Source organism: Charadrius vociferus, unplaced genomic scaffold (genome assembly GCF_000708025.1).
Source record: "Charadrius vociferus isolate BGI_N301 unplaced genomic scaffold, ASM70802v2 scaffold436, whole genome shotgun sequence".
Lineage (NCBI taxonomy): Eukaryota > Metazoa > Chordata > Aves > Charadriiformes > Charadriidae > Charadrius > Charadrius vociferus.
Genome location: NW_009649187.1, coordinates 5556358 through 5570817, shown reverse-complemented (window position 1 = coordinate 5570817; position 14460 = coordinate 5556358). Strand labels below are relative to the sequence as shown.

General features: G+C 47.0%; 1 protein-coding gene across 1 annotated transcript in view; it reads left to right on the top strand.

Annotated features, from left to right (window-relative positions):
- The window catches only part of NOLC1 (nucleolar and coiled-body phosphoprotein 1), a 16074-nt gene extending 5581 nt beyond the window's left edge, over positions 1–10493 (top strand). The window contains exons 3-15 of the mRNA XM_009888832.1: positions 57–112; positions 275–396; positions 1872–1981; positions 2860–3001; positions 3531–3634; positions 4328–4478; positions 5271–5411; positions 6405–6494; positions 7824–7970; positions 8191–8757; positions 9473–9589; positions 9970–10046; positions 10335–10493. Of these exons, the coding sequence (XP_009887134.1) occupies positions 57–112; positions 275–396; positions 1872–1981; positions 2860–3001; positions 3531–3634; positions 4328–4478; positions 5271–5411; positions 6405–6494; positions 7824–7970; positions 8191–8757; positions 9473–9589; positions 9970–10046; positions 10335–10493 (1983 nt within the window). The remainder of the gene's footprint in view (positions 1–56; positions 113–274; positions 397–1871; positions 1982–2859; positions 3002–3530; positions 3635–4327; positions 4479–5270; positions 5412–6404; positions 6495–7823; positions 7971–8190; positions 8758–9472; positions 9590–9969; positions 10047–10334) is intronic.
- The last annotated feature ends 3967 nt before the right edge of the window (positions 10494–14460 follow it).

Here is a 14460-nt window from a genome sequence, read left to right as displayed (position 1 = left end):
GGGGGGAGCGGTGACTGACTGACTGACTGACTGACGCGGCCTCTCCCTTGCTGCAGAAGGAGCAGGACCCCAACGCCGCCTCCCTCCTGGACATCTTCAGTTACTGGCTGAAGTAAGTGCCCCTCCGGCGGCGGGGACAGCGCTTACCGGGCCTGGGGAAGCGGGGGGAGGAAGGGAGGAGGGTGTCTCCGCTGCGCTGTCGGGCTTCCTCCGGCGCCAGCCGCCGCCTGGCCCTCGCCTCGTAAAGCCGCCAGCTCGGCCTTGCTCCCTGTAGGTCTCCGGCGGCCAAGAAGAGAAAGCTCGTACCCAACGGCTCCCAGGCGAAGAGGAAACCGCCCTCCAGCAGCGATGACAGCTCCAGCGAGGAGGACGAGACCCCCCCAGCCAAGAAACCAGGTGGGGTGTGTGAGTGGCCCTGGGGCAGGCCAGGGTTGCGGCTGGCATCGGCTCCCCCCCTGCATATGGAGCTCAGCTTCAGCCGCTCGTTTGGGGGTCATTCAGCAGCTATCAGAGACTGGTTTTGTATTGACTGGTCTTGTTTCTGGCAGGTCTTTTCCCCGTGGTGGGTAAGGTATGTTCTTCCTAGCGCAGGGTGATCTCTTTATCCAGTGGTAATTTAAGCACATCAGGGTTTGCGTCCACTAGAAAGCTTTAGCTATTCTGTTTCTCTCTTTTGGCTGAGGCTGGCAAAGGCATTGGGCTCTATTGAGTTTTGAAGGTGCTGTTGCAGCAGCAGCTTCATTACCTTGTCTGTATTGAAATTCTGCTTTCTGAACACGCACTGATAGGATATGTCAGCAGGGTTACTCTTGCTTGCTTCAGCACATTCAAATTATGTGTTGATTTAAATATTGAGTGAAATTGTTTTTTGAGTGCATGTAAGTTGGCCTGATACTTTCTTTGTGGGAGGTAGGTACCTCATGATTTTTTCTACACTATTTTCCAGGCACTCTCAGTTTCACTGAGAGTTTCAAAGAATGGTTTCTTGTCCTGCTGTTGCAGGAAAACTGATTCAGGTTTTATAAGTGCTTTCACATTTGTTAAAATATGCATAATTTGACAAAACTTCTGCATGGCTGGGATCCTTACTGACCTGCTTCTTGTGTGAGGTTGCTACCCTCCTTTCTCTCAAGCCTGTGTCCTAGTGCTACCAAAAAAATACGTCCCTCCACTGCACTTGGTATGTGGTGAACAGTTCCTGGCATTGTTCTTACACCTTGCCTTAATCGTGGTGTACACAAGTTTGTATCTAGCAGCAGGTTTGTGGGAGAGAAGGACTAGATGGGGAGAGGGGGAGGCACACAAAGAAATCTGGTCTTCACCTTGAGCCATCCTAAAGCTGAATTTGAACTTGTATCTGATTTTTATTTGATAAGGACAGTGCCAAACATAACTTGAGGCAAAATGATTTCTTTTGCTCCACGTTATTAAAAAGTAATCAGTAACCAGGAAGAGTATATTTGGCTGAAACACATTAAGCAAAGTGTCTGGAAGCTTAACACAGCATTGCAGTGGTTCTTTTTGGAAGTCTGTGCTTGTTCAGTGGGTTTTTGTAAGCTAGAAGGTGTGCAGACCCAGTTAATGTTATCTCAGTTTGTGGGGACACTTTCCTTGAGTGGTGTCCTTTCTGATGATAGAAGTCTGTGCTTAAATGTGTACATGACAAAGATAAAATCTAGAATTTGTTTTATCCTCATGCCTACCCATTTTGGAGTCTTCTGCTGCACCCTGCTCAAGAAACAAAAGTCAGTCATGGTTTAATGACCTTAGTGTATCCTCTTCTTTTGATACCCACTAGTGCAGGATACAGGTACATGGAAGTTTGAATTAACTTATCATCAATGTGTGCTGTCCCTTATTTGCAGCTAAAGCAGCAGCTGTGCCCAAGGCAAAAGCAGTTCCTCCAGCCAAGAAGGCAGAGAGCAGCAGCGAGGACTCCAGTGATGATTCAGACTCGGAGGAGGAGAAGAAGCCAGCAAAGGTCAGCTTTTCTGTCCAGCCTCTTTAATGCATGTTTGACAGTGATGGGTTATAGCAAATTTGACGAGCAGAATTTTCTCTGAAATTGGGCTCACTCTTCCTGAACTGTGAAGTGCCTAGACTGCTGCAGGTGCAACGTAAGAAGACATTCCTGTAGTGGACAGGGTGCCATTTAGACTGTTCCTGTGAAAAATTAATTTTGTGTCCAGCACTTGCTTTGTTTCATATCCAAGGCTGCTCCTTGCATTTATCCTAAGACTGCCAGGGCTTACTTCTTTGCAGAGAAATATTTATTTACAATCACTAAAATAAATGTGATCTTTTTTCTATATATATGTGTATATATAAAAAGAGAATCTTCTCTCCTTTTTCTTGCTGCAGTTACGGTCTTGAGAAGGGAGGGTGAAGAATGATGTCAGTGTACACTAGAGGAGAGCAACCAGGGTTGCCCAGTCAGTATTTTCAGTTTTCAAACTAGTGTGATCTGAAAAAGGATGAGAGCAGTGCCAGTCCCAGAGCTGCCCCCTTTTGGGGAGGCAGAACCCAACCAGGGTTGCCCAGTCAGTATTTTCGGTTTTCAAACTAGTGTGATCTGAAGAAGGAAGAGAGCAGTGCCAGTCCCAGAGCTTCCCCTTTTTGGGGAGGCAGAACTGGAGACAGAGGTGCAAAGGAGGTCTCCCATGGGCTGCTGGGAGGTTTCCCAGAGCCCAGTTGTTATCCAGGGATTTTCAGGCCTTAACTGTTAGACAGAGCGGTGTTTCCAAGTCAAAATGGTAACCTCTGTGAAAGAGCTGTTTATACTCTCTGTACATGTGTCCCACTCATCAACCTCTTCTTCATGAGTACAAGAGCTAATCAGTTTTCCCTTCCGTTGTTTAGAAAGGCACAAAACCCATGGTGAAGCCCTCTGGAACCAAAATCCAGCCTCAGAAGAAAGCAGAGAGTTCCAGCTCTGACTCGAGCAGCTCAGATGAAGAAGCACCAAAGAAACAGCCACCAAAACCAACACCACCTAAATCAGGTACCTCTTATTGTATATCATGAGTCAAAATACAGAAACAAAAAAGCCAGGGGAGGAGTGATGGGGGCTGTACCTGCACACAAAGGCATATGTATTAACATAGCAGTTTGAAAATCTGCTGTCAGTGCCATTTGCACTCCAGTCCAGTCTGCTTCGGACATGGAAGAGGTATAGAACTGATGGCAGATAAAACACAGGGTCCCGAACGCTGCATTGTTTGTATATATAGCTGTAATCAGCAACCTTAACTGCTTAAGTTGTGCTTTTGCCAGTATTTTCCCCTCAAAGAGCAGGGAAGATTTGTACTTAGTCTTTAGTCCTGGAACTTCTGATGAGCTAGAATAGTAAGTTTTCTGAAAATTTTGTCTAATCTTGCAGTAGGATAAAACAACAGTTTTGTAGTACTGCCTTAATCTGCCCTATTGTTTCCCTGTGGTTCTTTTCTGTCTATGGTGCTTTATGCTGAATGTAATTACTTCTCATCTACTGTAGCATGTTTTCTAATGTCCCTTTTTACTTTCCTCAAAAGGAAATAAAGCTGCCCCGGTGGCCACCAAGGTGGTCAATGGAAAAGCAGAAAGCAGTAGCAGCAGTAGTGAAGATTCAGATGAGGAAGAGGCTGCACCGAAGAAGGTAAGTTAGACCATAAAAAACTTCCTGAACACTGTAGAAGCCTAGTAGCTGGGTGTATCTCTGTCTTTCAGGGACTGTGAAATGTGTAGACAAAAGCACAGACTACATAGATGCTGAGCGCAGCATTTGTAGCTCTTATACCTCCTTCTCCTTTGTACAGTGAGATTTTGTGTTCTGGCACCTCTCCATGCACTGGCTGTCTTCCCTAATATCCCCTTACTGCTTCCTCTGCTCCTTCCTTTTACAGGAAAACATCTCATTGCGTCATAACCATATTGTAGCCTCCATTATATGTTCACTTCTCCGTAACTCTTTTGTGCTTAGCTATCTTTAACTTTGAGTTTTCCACTAGGGAGTGTTTAAAAATGTTTTCTGCAACACAAAAGTGATCATAGTTGTGTTTAATCACGTGGCAGTTACTACCATTTCAGTCAGTTCTGCGCCCCTTGGTCAGAGGAGCTCCTAATTAGGGGTATATGCAGCAGAAAACAGCAGCAGAGTGGCCAGAAAGATCATGATGCTCATGTGTTTCCTAAAAGTTGCATTTGAGAATCTTTGTTAATCTTTCTCCCTTTGTCTGCAAAATTTACTGTCTTAAATGAGGCATAGAGTTAAACGAGATCCATATCCAGCTGTCCCCAGAAGATTTTTGTACCTTCTTTTTAATGTGTATTTCTTTCCTTCTTGTGATAGGCTGTTCCCAAGAAATCGCCTCTGCCAAAACCTGCAGCCACTCAGGCATGTCCAGGAAAAAACAAACGTGCCAAGGAAAGTTCCAGTAGTGAGGACTCATCTGACAGCTCAGACGATGAAAAGCCACCTGCAAAACAAAAGCCGAAGTCTGGTAAGTACTAAATACCATTGCTGCTGTATGGGAGGATGCTTTCTGCTAGTCCCACTGTCCCGGGAGAAGCGTGTGCAGGGCACACAAGCTTCCAGGTGGTGCTAGAGGTGTTGTGTACCAGAAATAGAACAGTTCTTTTCATGTATGCTGTTGGGGCTAAGCTTACAATTCAGCTCTTCCGTCAATCAAGGGATGGGGCATGAGAGAAATGTGACAGACTGCTTGGTTTGCTGCATGTCTTCTGTTCGGGTAGCATTTGAGTACGTTCTTTTTGCAGGTTTCCTCTCTGCCAGGATTTGGGAAATAATTTGCCAGTGGCTTGGGTTTTTTCTGTAACTGCAGCAATTTAAGCTTTTTTAGTTTTTTTTTGGTGAAGCATGCAATCCAGCTGATGGGCTAAATGGGCCTCTCGTCAATATAGTATAGTGCTTTTAGGATTCCAGCTGATCTGGGTGAAGGATCAAGCACCAAAACTCAGTTGGATTCTTTAAACAGAGGATTTGAGAAGGCAGTAGATTAAAAAAATCAACAATTGCCATCTCAATTTGTTTTATTCTGAAAAAAATTGGCAACACAAGCTCCCATTCTTCTAAAATGCAGAGAAAGCTTCTGCAGAGATGTTTGGCTCAGCTGAACCCCAAGCGGAGAGTAAAACTTACAGTAGAAAGAGGAGGTAGCAGTGAGGTGGGTGTAACCTTTCAAATTATAAGCTAGTATCTTTGTAGCTACAGTCATCTCATGTGCTGCTTGCATTATCATGTAGGCATCAGAATGCTGTGTCTTTCTTCGTAGGTCAGTACAGTGCTGTACCACCTCCTCAAGCTACTCAGGCAAAGAAAGGCATTGCCAAGGCTCCTGCAAAAAAGGCTGAGAGCAGTGACTCTTCAGACAGTAGCGATGAGGCAGAGCAGGCGCCCTCAAAAGGAGGAGCAGGTATGTTGTGAGGAAATGAAGCTGCAGAGGACATACTACATGGTGCAGACAATGTTTTGGCAATGTCTTGGTTTCCTTGAAAAAAAATATTTGACTTTGGTCTGTGTTGCTGTTTGCTTCTCTGGAAGCTTCTGAGTAATTTGAAGGCATCCCAAACAATACTGTGTACAACCTGTGGGTCCAAACTGTATGCAGATTGGATTACTTTGCATATGTTGGTTTGAAAAGTCACCAGCATCCAGTTGAGCGGGAATAAGCCAGAACCATTACTGCAGCTGGTCAGGGCCTTGCTTGGCTTCCAGTGTGCTGGCTGAATGGCTGGTGCACTGAGAAGGGAGCTTTTTCACATTGTTGTGCTTTAACCCGAGCCAGCAATTAGCACCACGAAGCCGCTTGCTCACTCCCCTGATGGCAGGATGGGGAAGAGAATCAGAGGGGCAAAAGTGAGAAAACTCGTGGGTTGAGAGAAAGACAGTTTAATAAGTAAAGCAAAAGCTGCACATGCAAGCAAAGCAAAACAAGGAATTCATTCACTACTCTCATCGGCAGGCAGGTATTCAGCCGTCTGCAGGAAAGCAAGGCTTTCCACATGTAACGGTTACTTGGGAAGACAAATGCTGTAACTCCGAATGTGCCCCTTTTCTTCTTCCCCCAGCTTTATATACTGAGCATGTCATCACATGGCATGGAATATCCCTTTGGTCAGCTGGGGTCAGCTGTTCTGGCTGTGTCTTCTCCCAACATTTTGTGCACTCCCAGCCTACTTGCTGGCAGGGAAGTGTGAGGAGCAGAAAAGGCCTTGACTGCTTTGCAACAACCAAAACCATTAGTGCACTGTCAACATCCCAAACCCAATACAGCACTATACCAGCTGCTAGTAAGAAAGTCAACTCCATCCCATCTGAAACCACAACACACGTCTGAAAAGGGTTGGATCTTGGGACAAGGGTTTGGTGTGGATATGGCCTGTTAATTTTAAACTTGCTTTTGCAGGCAAAGCAGCAGTAGCTAAAACAATCGCTAGCCCCAAAAACAAAGCTGTGACCACCAAGAAGGCTGAATCCAGTTCTGACACTGACTCAGGTAATTCAAGAAATAGTTTTGGGGTTTTTTTTATGTTGATGTTTTCATTGGCCAGGTTGCTGTATAGTGGTGTGTCTGCTGAGATCCTTAGTGTATGAGCTTGAAAGCTTCACACTCTTTATAGCTGCCAAGGTCTGAAATTGAAAACAAGCAGCCTGCTGTGCAGAGCGGAGTCTGACCATGAGACACCAATGAGACCTTTGGCAAATGCAGAAAGGTCTGCAGGTTGCTGGATGGAAAGGGTGGGGTGTCATGTGTATCAGGCTTCTCCAGGAAGGTCAATGGTTCCACTTTTTGAGAATGTGTCTTCAGATTTTTGGTTTCTGTTATCCCATTGTGTTTGGGAGAAGTTTCCAAAATAAAAAATGTGATCTCCATACCAAGTATAAAATAGACTCAAAAGGTGCCTTCTGATGTGACCCTAGAAACAGGGGCATTGTGCTTTGTATCTTCTGTTGATCAGGTTTGAGGTTTGCAATGACATATTTCCCATTTAAGTTCCCTAAGTGCTACATTTCCCCTCCAAGTTGAAAGTGCTTCTGTTGTATATCTCAACATGGTGCCATGGCAGGGACTGTGGGTGGCAACTCCATCTCTGCAGACGACTAGCGCTAGACTGTGTGACCCTTCAACAAGTGGCAGGAGTTCTGTGTTTTCTGGTTTTGTTGCCTGGTTTCTCAGAAGTGGACAAGGTTTTGATTACTGTTACTAAAGCGTTCAGAAATGTTGGAATAGATCACCCTTGGCATTCCAGATTGCTGTGACACACAATACAAAGGTATATTTGTACACAGGAGTCTCCAGTCCATCCTCAGACTGCTGCTAAACGCATCTGATACAGGAAATAGAAAGCTAAAATGAGATACTGTGCTGTTGCTGCCTCACTTTCTCTGCTTTTTCAATTTTATCACCTAATTTCTTACCCATTCTTTGATCTTTACCACATAGCTTCTTTTCTCGATGTTTCTTCTTGCATTTGTTCTTGGTGATACCTGTAGTTTCTCCAGTCCCTTATTCTGTACTACTTCTCCTACATTATTCTCCAATTATCTGCTTCTTTGTGCATGCTTTAGTGAATGAAGAACTTAAACTGCTTGTTTCCACTTCCTCCCAACAAAGAAGATACATGGAAAGATGAATGCTCTCCCCTGGCTACTCAAGTGTTTGTCAAATGCTGCTTATTGCCATATTGGCTCAGCGTTGGGCCACAACCCATTTTGCTCTTCACTTCCCCATGAGTTATGTACATGTTATTACTAATTTGCTCCAGAGGCTTATTAACCTAAAGAACATTCATTCTTTCTTTTTCTTTTTTTTGTTGTTGTTTAGATTCCAGCTCTGAAGATGACAAGAAGAAGGTAGGGAGTAAGGTCCCAGCTAAACAACCTGTGATAAAGAATAATTCCAAACCAGCAAAAGTAGCTGTCAAGCCCGGACAAGCAAAGAAAGATTCCAGTTCCTCCTCAGACAGCTCAGGTATTGGGGTAGGAGAAAAGGAGAATTTCCACATGCACGTTGTCCTTGCTTAGACTTCTGTGTTTCTAGGCTTGAGGGTGCAGCTGGACAGGAATACTCACTGCAATGCTGTTTCAAGCAGCTAATGAAGTGTACGGTGTATCAAAATTGATTCTGTATGTTAGTTTCATGTTGAAGGAATGGGGCTTAGCCTTGATTATCCTTTTCCTTTCCATTCTAGATTCTGACAGCTCTGACAAGAAGGCCCCTGTGAAGCCCACAGCTAAAGCCACAACCCCTGCAACAAAGAAGTCACAGGCTGCCACAAAGAAAGCACAAAGTAGCTCTGATTCAGATAGCAGCTCCAGCAGCTCTGAGGATGAGAAGAAGAAGAAGAAAGGCACTCCAGCTAAAGTAGCTAGCAAAGTGGGTAAACCAGTGTCCAAACCTTCTACCCCAGCTCCCAAAGCAGGCACTTCTGACTCTGATAGCTCAAGCAGTGAAGAAGAAGAAAAGAAGCCAGCAGCGAAACCAGCCACCAAATCTCCAGGGGTGGCAAAAGCAACTGTGGGGAAGAAGGCAGCAGCTTCTAGTAGTAGTAGCAGCTCATCTGATAGTTCCAGCGAAGAGGATGAGAAGCCCAAAAAGGCAGGGAAAGGGGCACAGAACAGTTCTAAACCAACTGCCTCCACAGAGAAATCAAAAGCATCCACACCAGCAGTAAACAACCTGAAGTCTAAGCCAGCTGGTGGCAGCAGTACCAGCAGTGAAAGCAGCTCTGAAGAAAAGACTGGAAAAGTCAATGGAGGTATTAACTACAGTGTGGGAAGTGGGTCTGTCAGGCAATGTTACTGAGCTAAGCATGAATGGGAGTCTTTCCTAAACAATATTCTTACTAATCTCTCTATATGCTATCAGATTATGCCATCTGATGCAGTACTGAGAGGGAAGGTTTTTAATTTGGTGTGATCCTTTTTGTTTGCATTGCATATCTGCTGGCAGTGGAATTTGTGGTAAGATGAAGTACATTTCTGTACAGTTGTTGCCAGTTGCCATCTGTGCATGCACAAGGTTGTTAGTCTGCAAGGCAGACTGCTGGAGGACCTTGTCTGTGTTGAGTGGGACACCATAGATGATGCCCCAATGCGCAACCTCGATCTTTGTCCCTCCAGGAAGGAAATGACTTTGAACACACTAGTGAACTGTGCAAGTGCATACTGTGTGACTCCAAGAACTGGCAAATTTTAACCAACAGAACTTCCTCAAGTGTGCTAAATTTTAGTATAGAGCTACACTATTCTACAAAATTGTCTTTATCCATTAGAATAGGATGGTGAAATCCTTGGTGACCCAGAATGGCTATTAGGGTCTGTTATAGCAGTCTGGGGTTTGGGTGAGGTAATGCAGGGACTGATTCTCACACCTGTGTCAACACTGGGTTTGTATTCTGGGGGAGAGATGCCATTACCTTTCCCAACACTGCAGCTACTCCCTTTTAAGTTTTACTGCTGTACATCTAACAGGCACAGTCGGGAAGAAACAGAAGAGGGAAGATGTTCAGGAGCCAGAGACACCACACAGTAAAAAGGCAAAGATCAAAGCTAAAACACCACACACAGTTCCCAAGGTGAAACAGGTGAGTGAGGGTGAACTGTGGTGACTGGCAGGGAAGGCATTTTTGCCTCCTGAATAAGTAGGCTTGTTTTGGTTTTTTCAGGGAGGTTTGGCCCACAGGATTATTTGAATTTTTGCTCCCTTTTCAAGCACTTGAGCCTTGTAAGGAGAACATACGTACATAATACTATTCTGGCAAAGGTTGGTTGGATATGCTTGCACAGGAGCATCCTTGAGCTGCCTGATCTGAAGAAGGGAAAGAATTACAAATCTGAGAAACACTTAAACATTGATGTGACATGAACAGGGCTCCATATTTGCAGGGCAAGGAGGGAAGGAAGTTCTCACTAAGGGAATATCATGTGCATGTATGCACTTACTGTATCTCATTTTCTTTACCAGCCAGCCTCTCCATTCCGCCGCGTAAGGGAAGAAGAGATTGAGCTGGATGCCCGCGTTGCTGATAACTCCTTTGAGGCAAAGGTAGGGTCTAGGTAGTGCCCAGAGTGGTAACACTTGGCTTCTGCAAATACACGATGGCAGAGCAGCCTTGGCGTGCTTGTGGGCAGTCTTTTTGGCGGGAACTTTTTCCACCAGGAGGTGCTGTTAGGAAGTTTGTGAGCACTGGCAGGAGGCGCGTGGGAGAGTGGTATCTGCTCCAGTGTTAATGTACTGGTGTTTGCTGGGTAGGATGAAGTGCAAAGCATTGCCTTAACTCTCGTGGGTACTGACCTGAATGTCTTTTTTCCTCTCCCCCTTCATCCCTCACAGAAAGGAGCAGCTGGTGATTGGGGTGAGAAGGCTAACAATATCCTGAAATTCACTAAAGGCAAATCTTTCCGCCATGAGAAGACAAAGAAAAAACGAGGCAGCTACCGTGGGGGCACTATATCGACCCAAGTCAATTCCGTCAAGTTTGAAAGTGACTGAGAATGTTTCCTTGGGAATTCATAAACCATCTGCTCACCAGAATGGCTTGGATGGGCATGTGGACATTATGGATGTCAAGCCTGCCTGGAATGCTGCTTCCCCTAGCCCATTGTGGGGCAGGCAGCTCCAGTGTGGGGATGTGGGAAAGTGGTTGGATGTTTCCCCCTTTTATTTCTATTTCTGGTTTTTAGGCCCCTAATTTTAACCGTCCTTGAGCTGGTGTTATCAGCACCACTAGAGTGACCTCCAAGACTTAAATTTTCTACAGTCTTATTTTAAAAGGCTGGCAGTGATTTTTTTCATTTCAGTTTCCTGGCTATCTAGTAGAAGAAAGAGAAGTCATTCTCCTGTATCTCCCACTTCTTTTTCAGCCACTTTAACTCAGATACCTGTGAAATGGCAAGTATTGTAACTTGCCTTTGGCTAGTTACTGTAAGAGCAGCGACTCATTCAAACCCTCTGGCTGTAATCCCCACCCCCACCTGACATTTCAAGTTCGCAGTTGCAGTGTGACAGGATTCCTCATTTCTGTTTCCTTCTTTTATGGTTTCACCTTGCAAAAAATCCCTACCTTCGTCTTCCTTCCACGCCTGTTAAGGCCAATAACCGGAGTACTTGGAGAACCAGAGTTTAAATACACCTTAGTAATTGAGTAACTGTATTGCTTGCAGTTGCAAGTTGGGGGCTATTGTCAGAAAGACCAAGGTCTATAGTAGTACTGTGGCACTCTTGATAACACTTTCATTGGGAATGTAGCTGCGGAGCGGAGATGTGCAGAAACTCTTGACTGCACGGAGGTTGTGATGTTTGGCTCAGCGGGAATGGGTAAGGAGGCAGAGGAGATAAAGCCCTCCCTTTTTTACCCAGCTCTGCTTTTTGTTGTGTTTTTGTTTCAGAGGCTCTGACTGCAGTGTGGCATTACTCCTTGTTCTCTCTGAACATAAAATGTGCCAGCTTATGCTTACTCCCAGCAGTGTGCTGTGTGACTTGTTAGGAGTTGACGTGAATGTATCATTAATGCCTTAAATTTCTTTTCTGGGTCGGAGCACTTGCTCTTTGAGCTGTTTTCCATCTGTTAAATCCCTCTCCAGAAGTAAAATGCCAGTTTCCCTGTAGCACTAAGGCAAATAAAGCCTGGTGCAATAATACTTTTAAGTGTTAGCTACAAAGACATGTTCGGTATGGGGAGCCTCACACAAGTTCAGCAACTTGCTGCCTAAACTGCCATTTCATGAGCAGCTGAGATAATATAATGGTTTGCTGCTGTTGAGAGGAGGGCTTGCTTCCCTTCCGCTTGTGTGACTGCCTTGTTTCTGGCATAACTCACATTTGGTAGAAAATGGTTCCACCCCCCTTCTTTTTTTCCTCTGTTGGGTGGGTTAAGGTAATTTTAGTTTGTGGAGCAGTCTGCTGAGCCCATAGCCGGTATGAATTGAACAGCGGTAGTGCATGTTTGGGAAACGGGGTAGTGGGCTGTAAGAACTCACCCCATCTCATGAAACTGCCAGCCACCGAGGGAGGTTATGCAGGGCCTGATTTCCATGTTTCCATTCCCTCCCTGAAGGGTGACAATGAGAAGAACCCTGTTATTACAGGAAGCTACATTTGTGTGCAAAGCAGTGTCGCCTAATTGAGGGTTGGATGAGACTTGGTGAGCCACCTCCATATATGTGAGCTGCAACTTGTTCCAATGAGCTTTTTTTTTTTCAGGACTTTCCCTGTGGCTTGCACAATCACTCTGGTGCCTGGATTCTAGGCTGCAGTGTTAAGGGGCCCAGGAGACCATGGTTATTGTAAGGTTAGGGGCTATTGCATTAAAGGTTAGAGGCCAAAGGGTGGTGGGAAGAGAGTATTTTCTGCTTGGGGATTTGAACATTGTCTTGCTTGTGACTTGTCATTTGCCCTCTCTCTTTTTTTTTTTTTTTTTCTTTTTTTGGGTTTATCAGAAACTTAAATTTTTAACACTTACCCCCAAAACATAAAAATTTTTAAAATGTTTATTTTAAGTGTGAGCATACAAATGTCTCGGGAAATAAAGACTGCTGCCTTTGTAATCTGAGTGGATCTGATAGTTAAAGGTATGGAATAGCTGGTGGGAAAAGGGAGGGTATCAGTGCTGGGGGTGATGTAGCACTGTCTCTTGAATGGGTAAGTCTGGCTACATCTATTTACAACCAAGTCCTGTCTCCTTAGTTACATGCTCGTGTGCGTGTAACAGGCCTTCAGAACTGAAAGGCGGCCTGTGCAGCTGGCTGTCGAGTGACTGCGACTGCAAGAAATTTGGAGAAAATGAGTGGAAGAATATAGACACCAGTCCAAACAGGCTGCTTGAGTCCCTTCATGCCAGAGTATCTCGTTAGGTCTCCTCCAGTATTGCTGCCATATTAAGCTGTATGGCAGCTGGCAATGTGACTTCAGTAGCACCAGCCTATGGGAATAAGAAACAAAAAGCATAACTGAAAAAATCTGTATGTGTGTGAAAAATGCTGTATATACTTCAAAAAAAGTAATTACTGTGTCTCCAGCGATCTCTTCCTGCTCTGTGACCACGTGTACAGGGAGAAGAAACTTACTAATAGGTAGGGCCTGGGGAATGCCTTGTGAGCTGTAATGCTTATTTTTACCCCTTGTGCTACACCTCTCTGGAAAAGTTGACCAGAATCGCCAGGTGGATTGGGCTGTGAGTTGCTCTGTAACCAACGCTGTTTGCCACAGCCTTCCACCACAAACCTGATGTTGGAGACGGTGTAACACTAACTGAGCAAGTGCTGTGGGAGGGGAAAAAGCTTTGTGAGACTCAAAGCTACATGATCTTTCATGTGATTGACGCTTAGAGGAAAAACTGCTCCCTTCACAAGTTTTTGCAGCTGCTCGACGGCCTTAACCTACATCTCTGCGGCCGTCCTGGTGTAAGGGAAACGCCTCGTGGAGCACTTAGCCCTGGTTTCCCCGTGCATCGCTGGTGCAATTCCAGCCGCGGTTACTGCTGGAACTGGACTAACCAGACACTCCCCCCTCTGGCGTGTGCCCTACCCGTGTGGGCGCCCCGGGACGCTCTGCACCGCCCTTTCCCTTCTGTCCCGACCAACGCGTGTGCAGCCCCCTGCTCCCCTCCTCTCGCAGGCCCTGGGACACCCCGAGTGGGGTCCCGCCCCGCCCCGCCCGCCGCCGGCCGGGCTGAAAGGGGAAGGCGGGCGGGCGGCGTCCGCTCCCCTCCCACCGCCGCGCCGCGACTCGGGCCAAGCTCCCCGCGGGACTCGCTGCAGGTGGGTGCCGGCACCGCTGACGGTGGGGCGGAGGGGACCGGGACCGTGACCGTGACCGGGCGCCGCCGCCGATGCGAGCACGGCCAAGGGTTGCGGCGCCCGTCCCGCCCGGCTGCCGTGCGGGGAGGAGGAGGGTCCTTCTGCCCCCGGGTGCTCGCGGCGGCAGCGGGGGCACGGGGGGGCTCGGTGTGAACCGCGGGTGCGGGTGGCGGCGGTAGCCCCCGGGGGGGCACGGGGGGGCTCGGTGTGAACCGCGGGTGCGGGTGGCGGCGGTAGCCCCCGGGGGGGCACGGGGGGGCTCGGTGTGAACCGCGGGTGCGGGTGGCGGCGGTAGCCCCCGGTGGTGCACGGCGGCTGCCGGTCGCGGTCCGGGTGGACGCCGGAGGGCCGGACTGGGGTTTCTGAGCTGGTGGCGGGGGGACCTGAGCTGCCCCTCTGCTGCTGGAGGGGAGGGAGGCGAGCGGCGGTTCGAGTCCCCGGCTTGGCCCTGGCGCTGCCGGGACGCGTGTGCGAGCGGTCCGTGCAGCTGCCACGGGGCTACTGAAGGGCACGAGTTAAGCATCTGCTCAGCTGTGCAGGATCAGAGCCTTGGCAGCCGAACAAATGTTCAAAGCGCTTTTGTGTAACTTGCTTCATCTTCCTCGAGGAGATTAGATCTCAGGAGTGTCTTCCCTCTCCTGTTCTGCCTCCTCTTCCGCTGC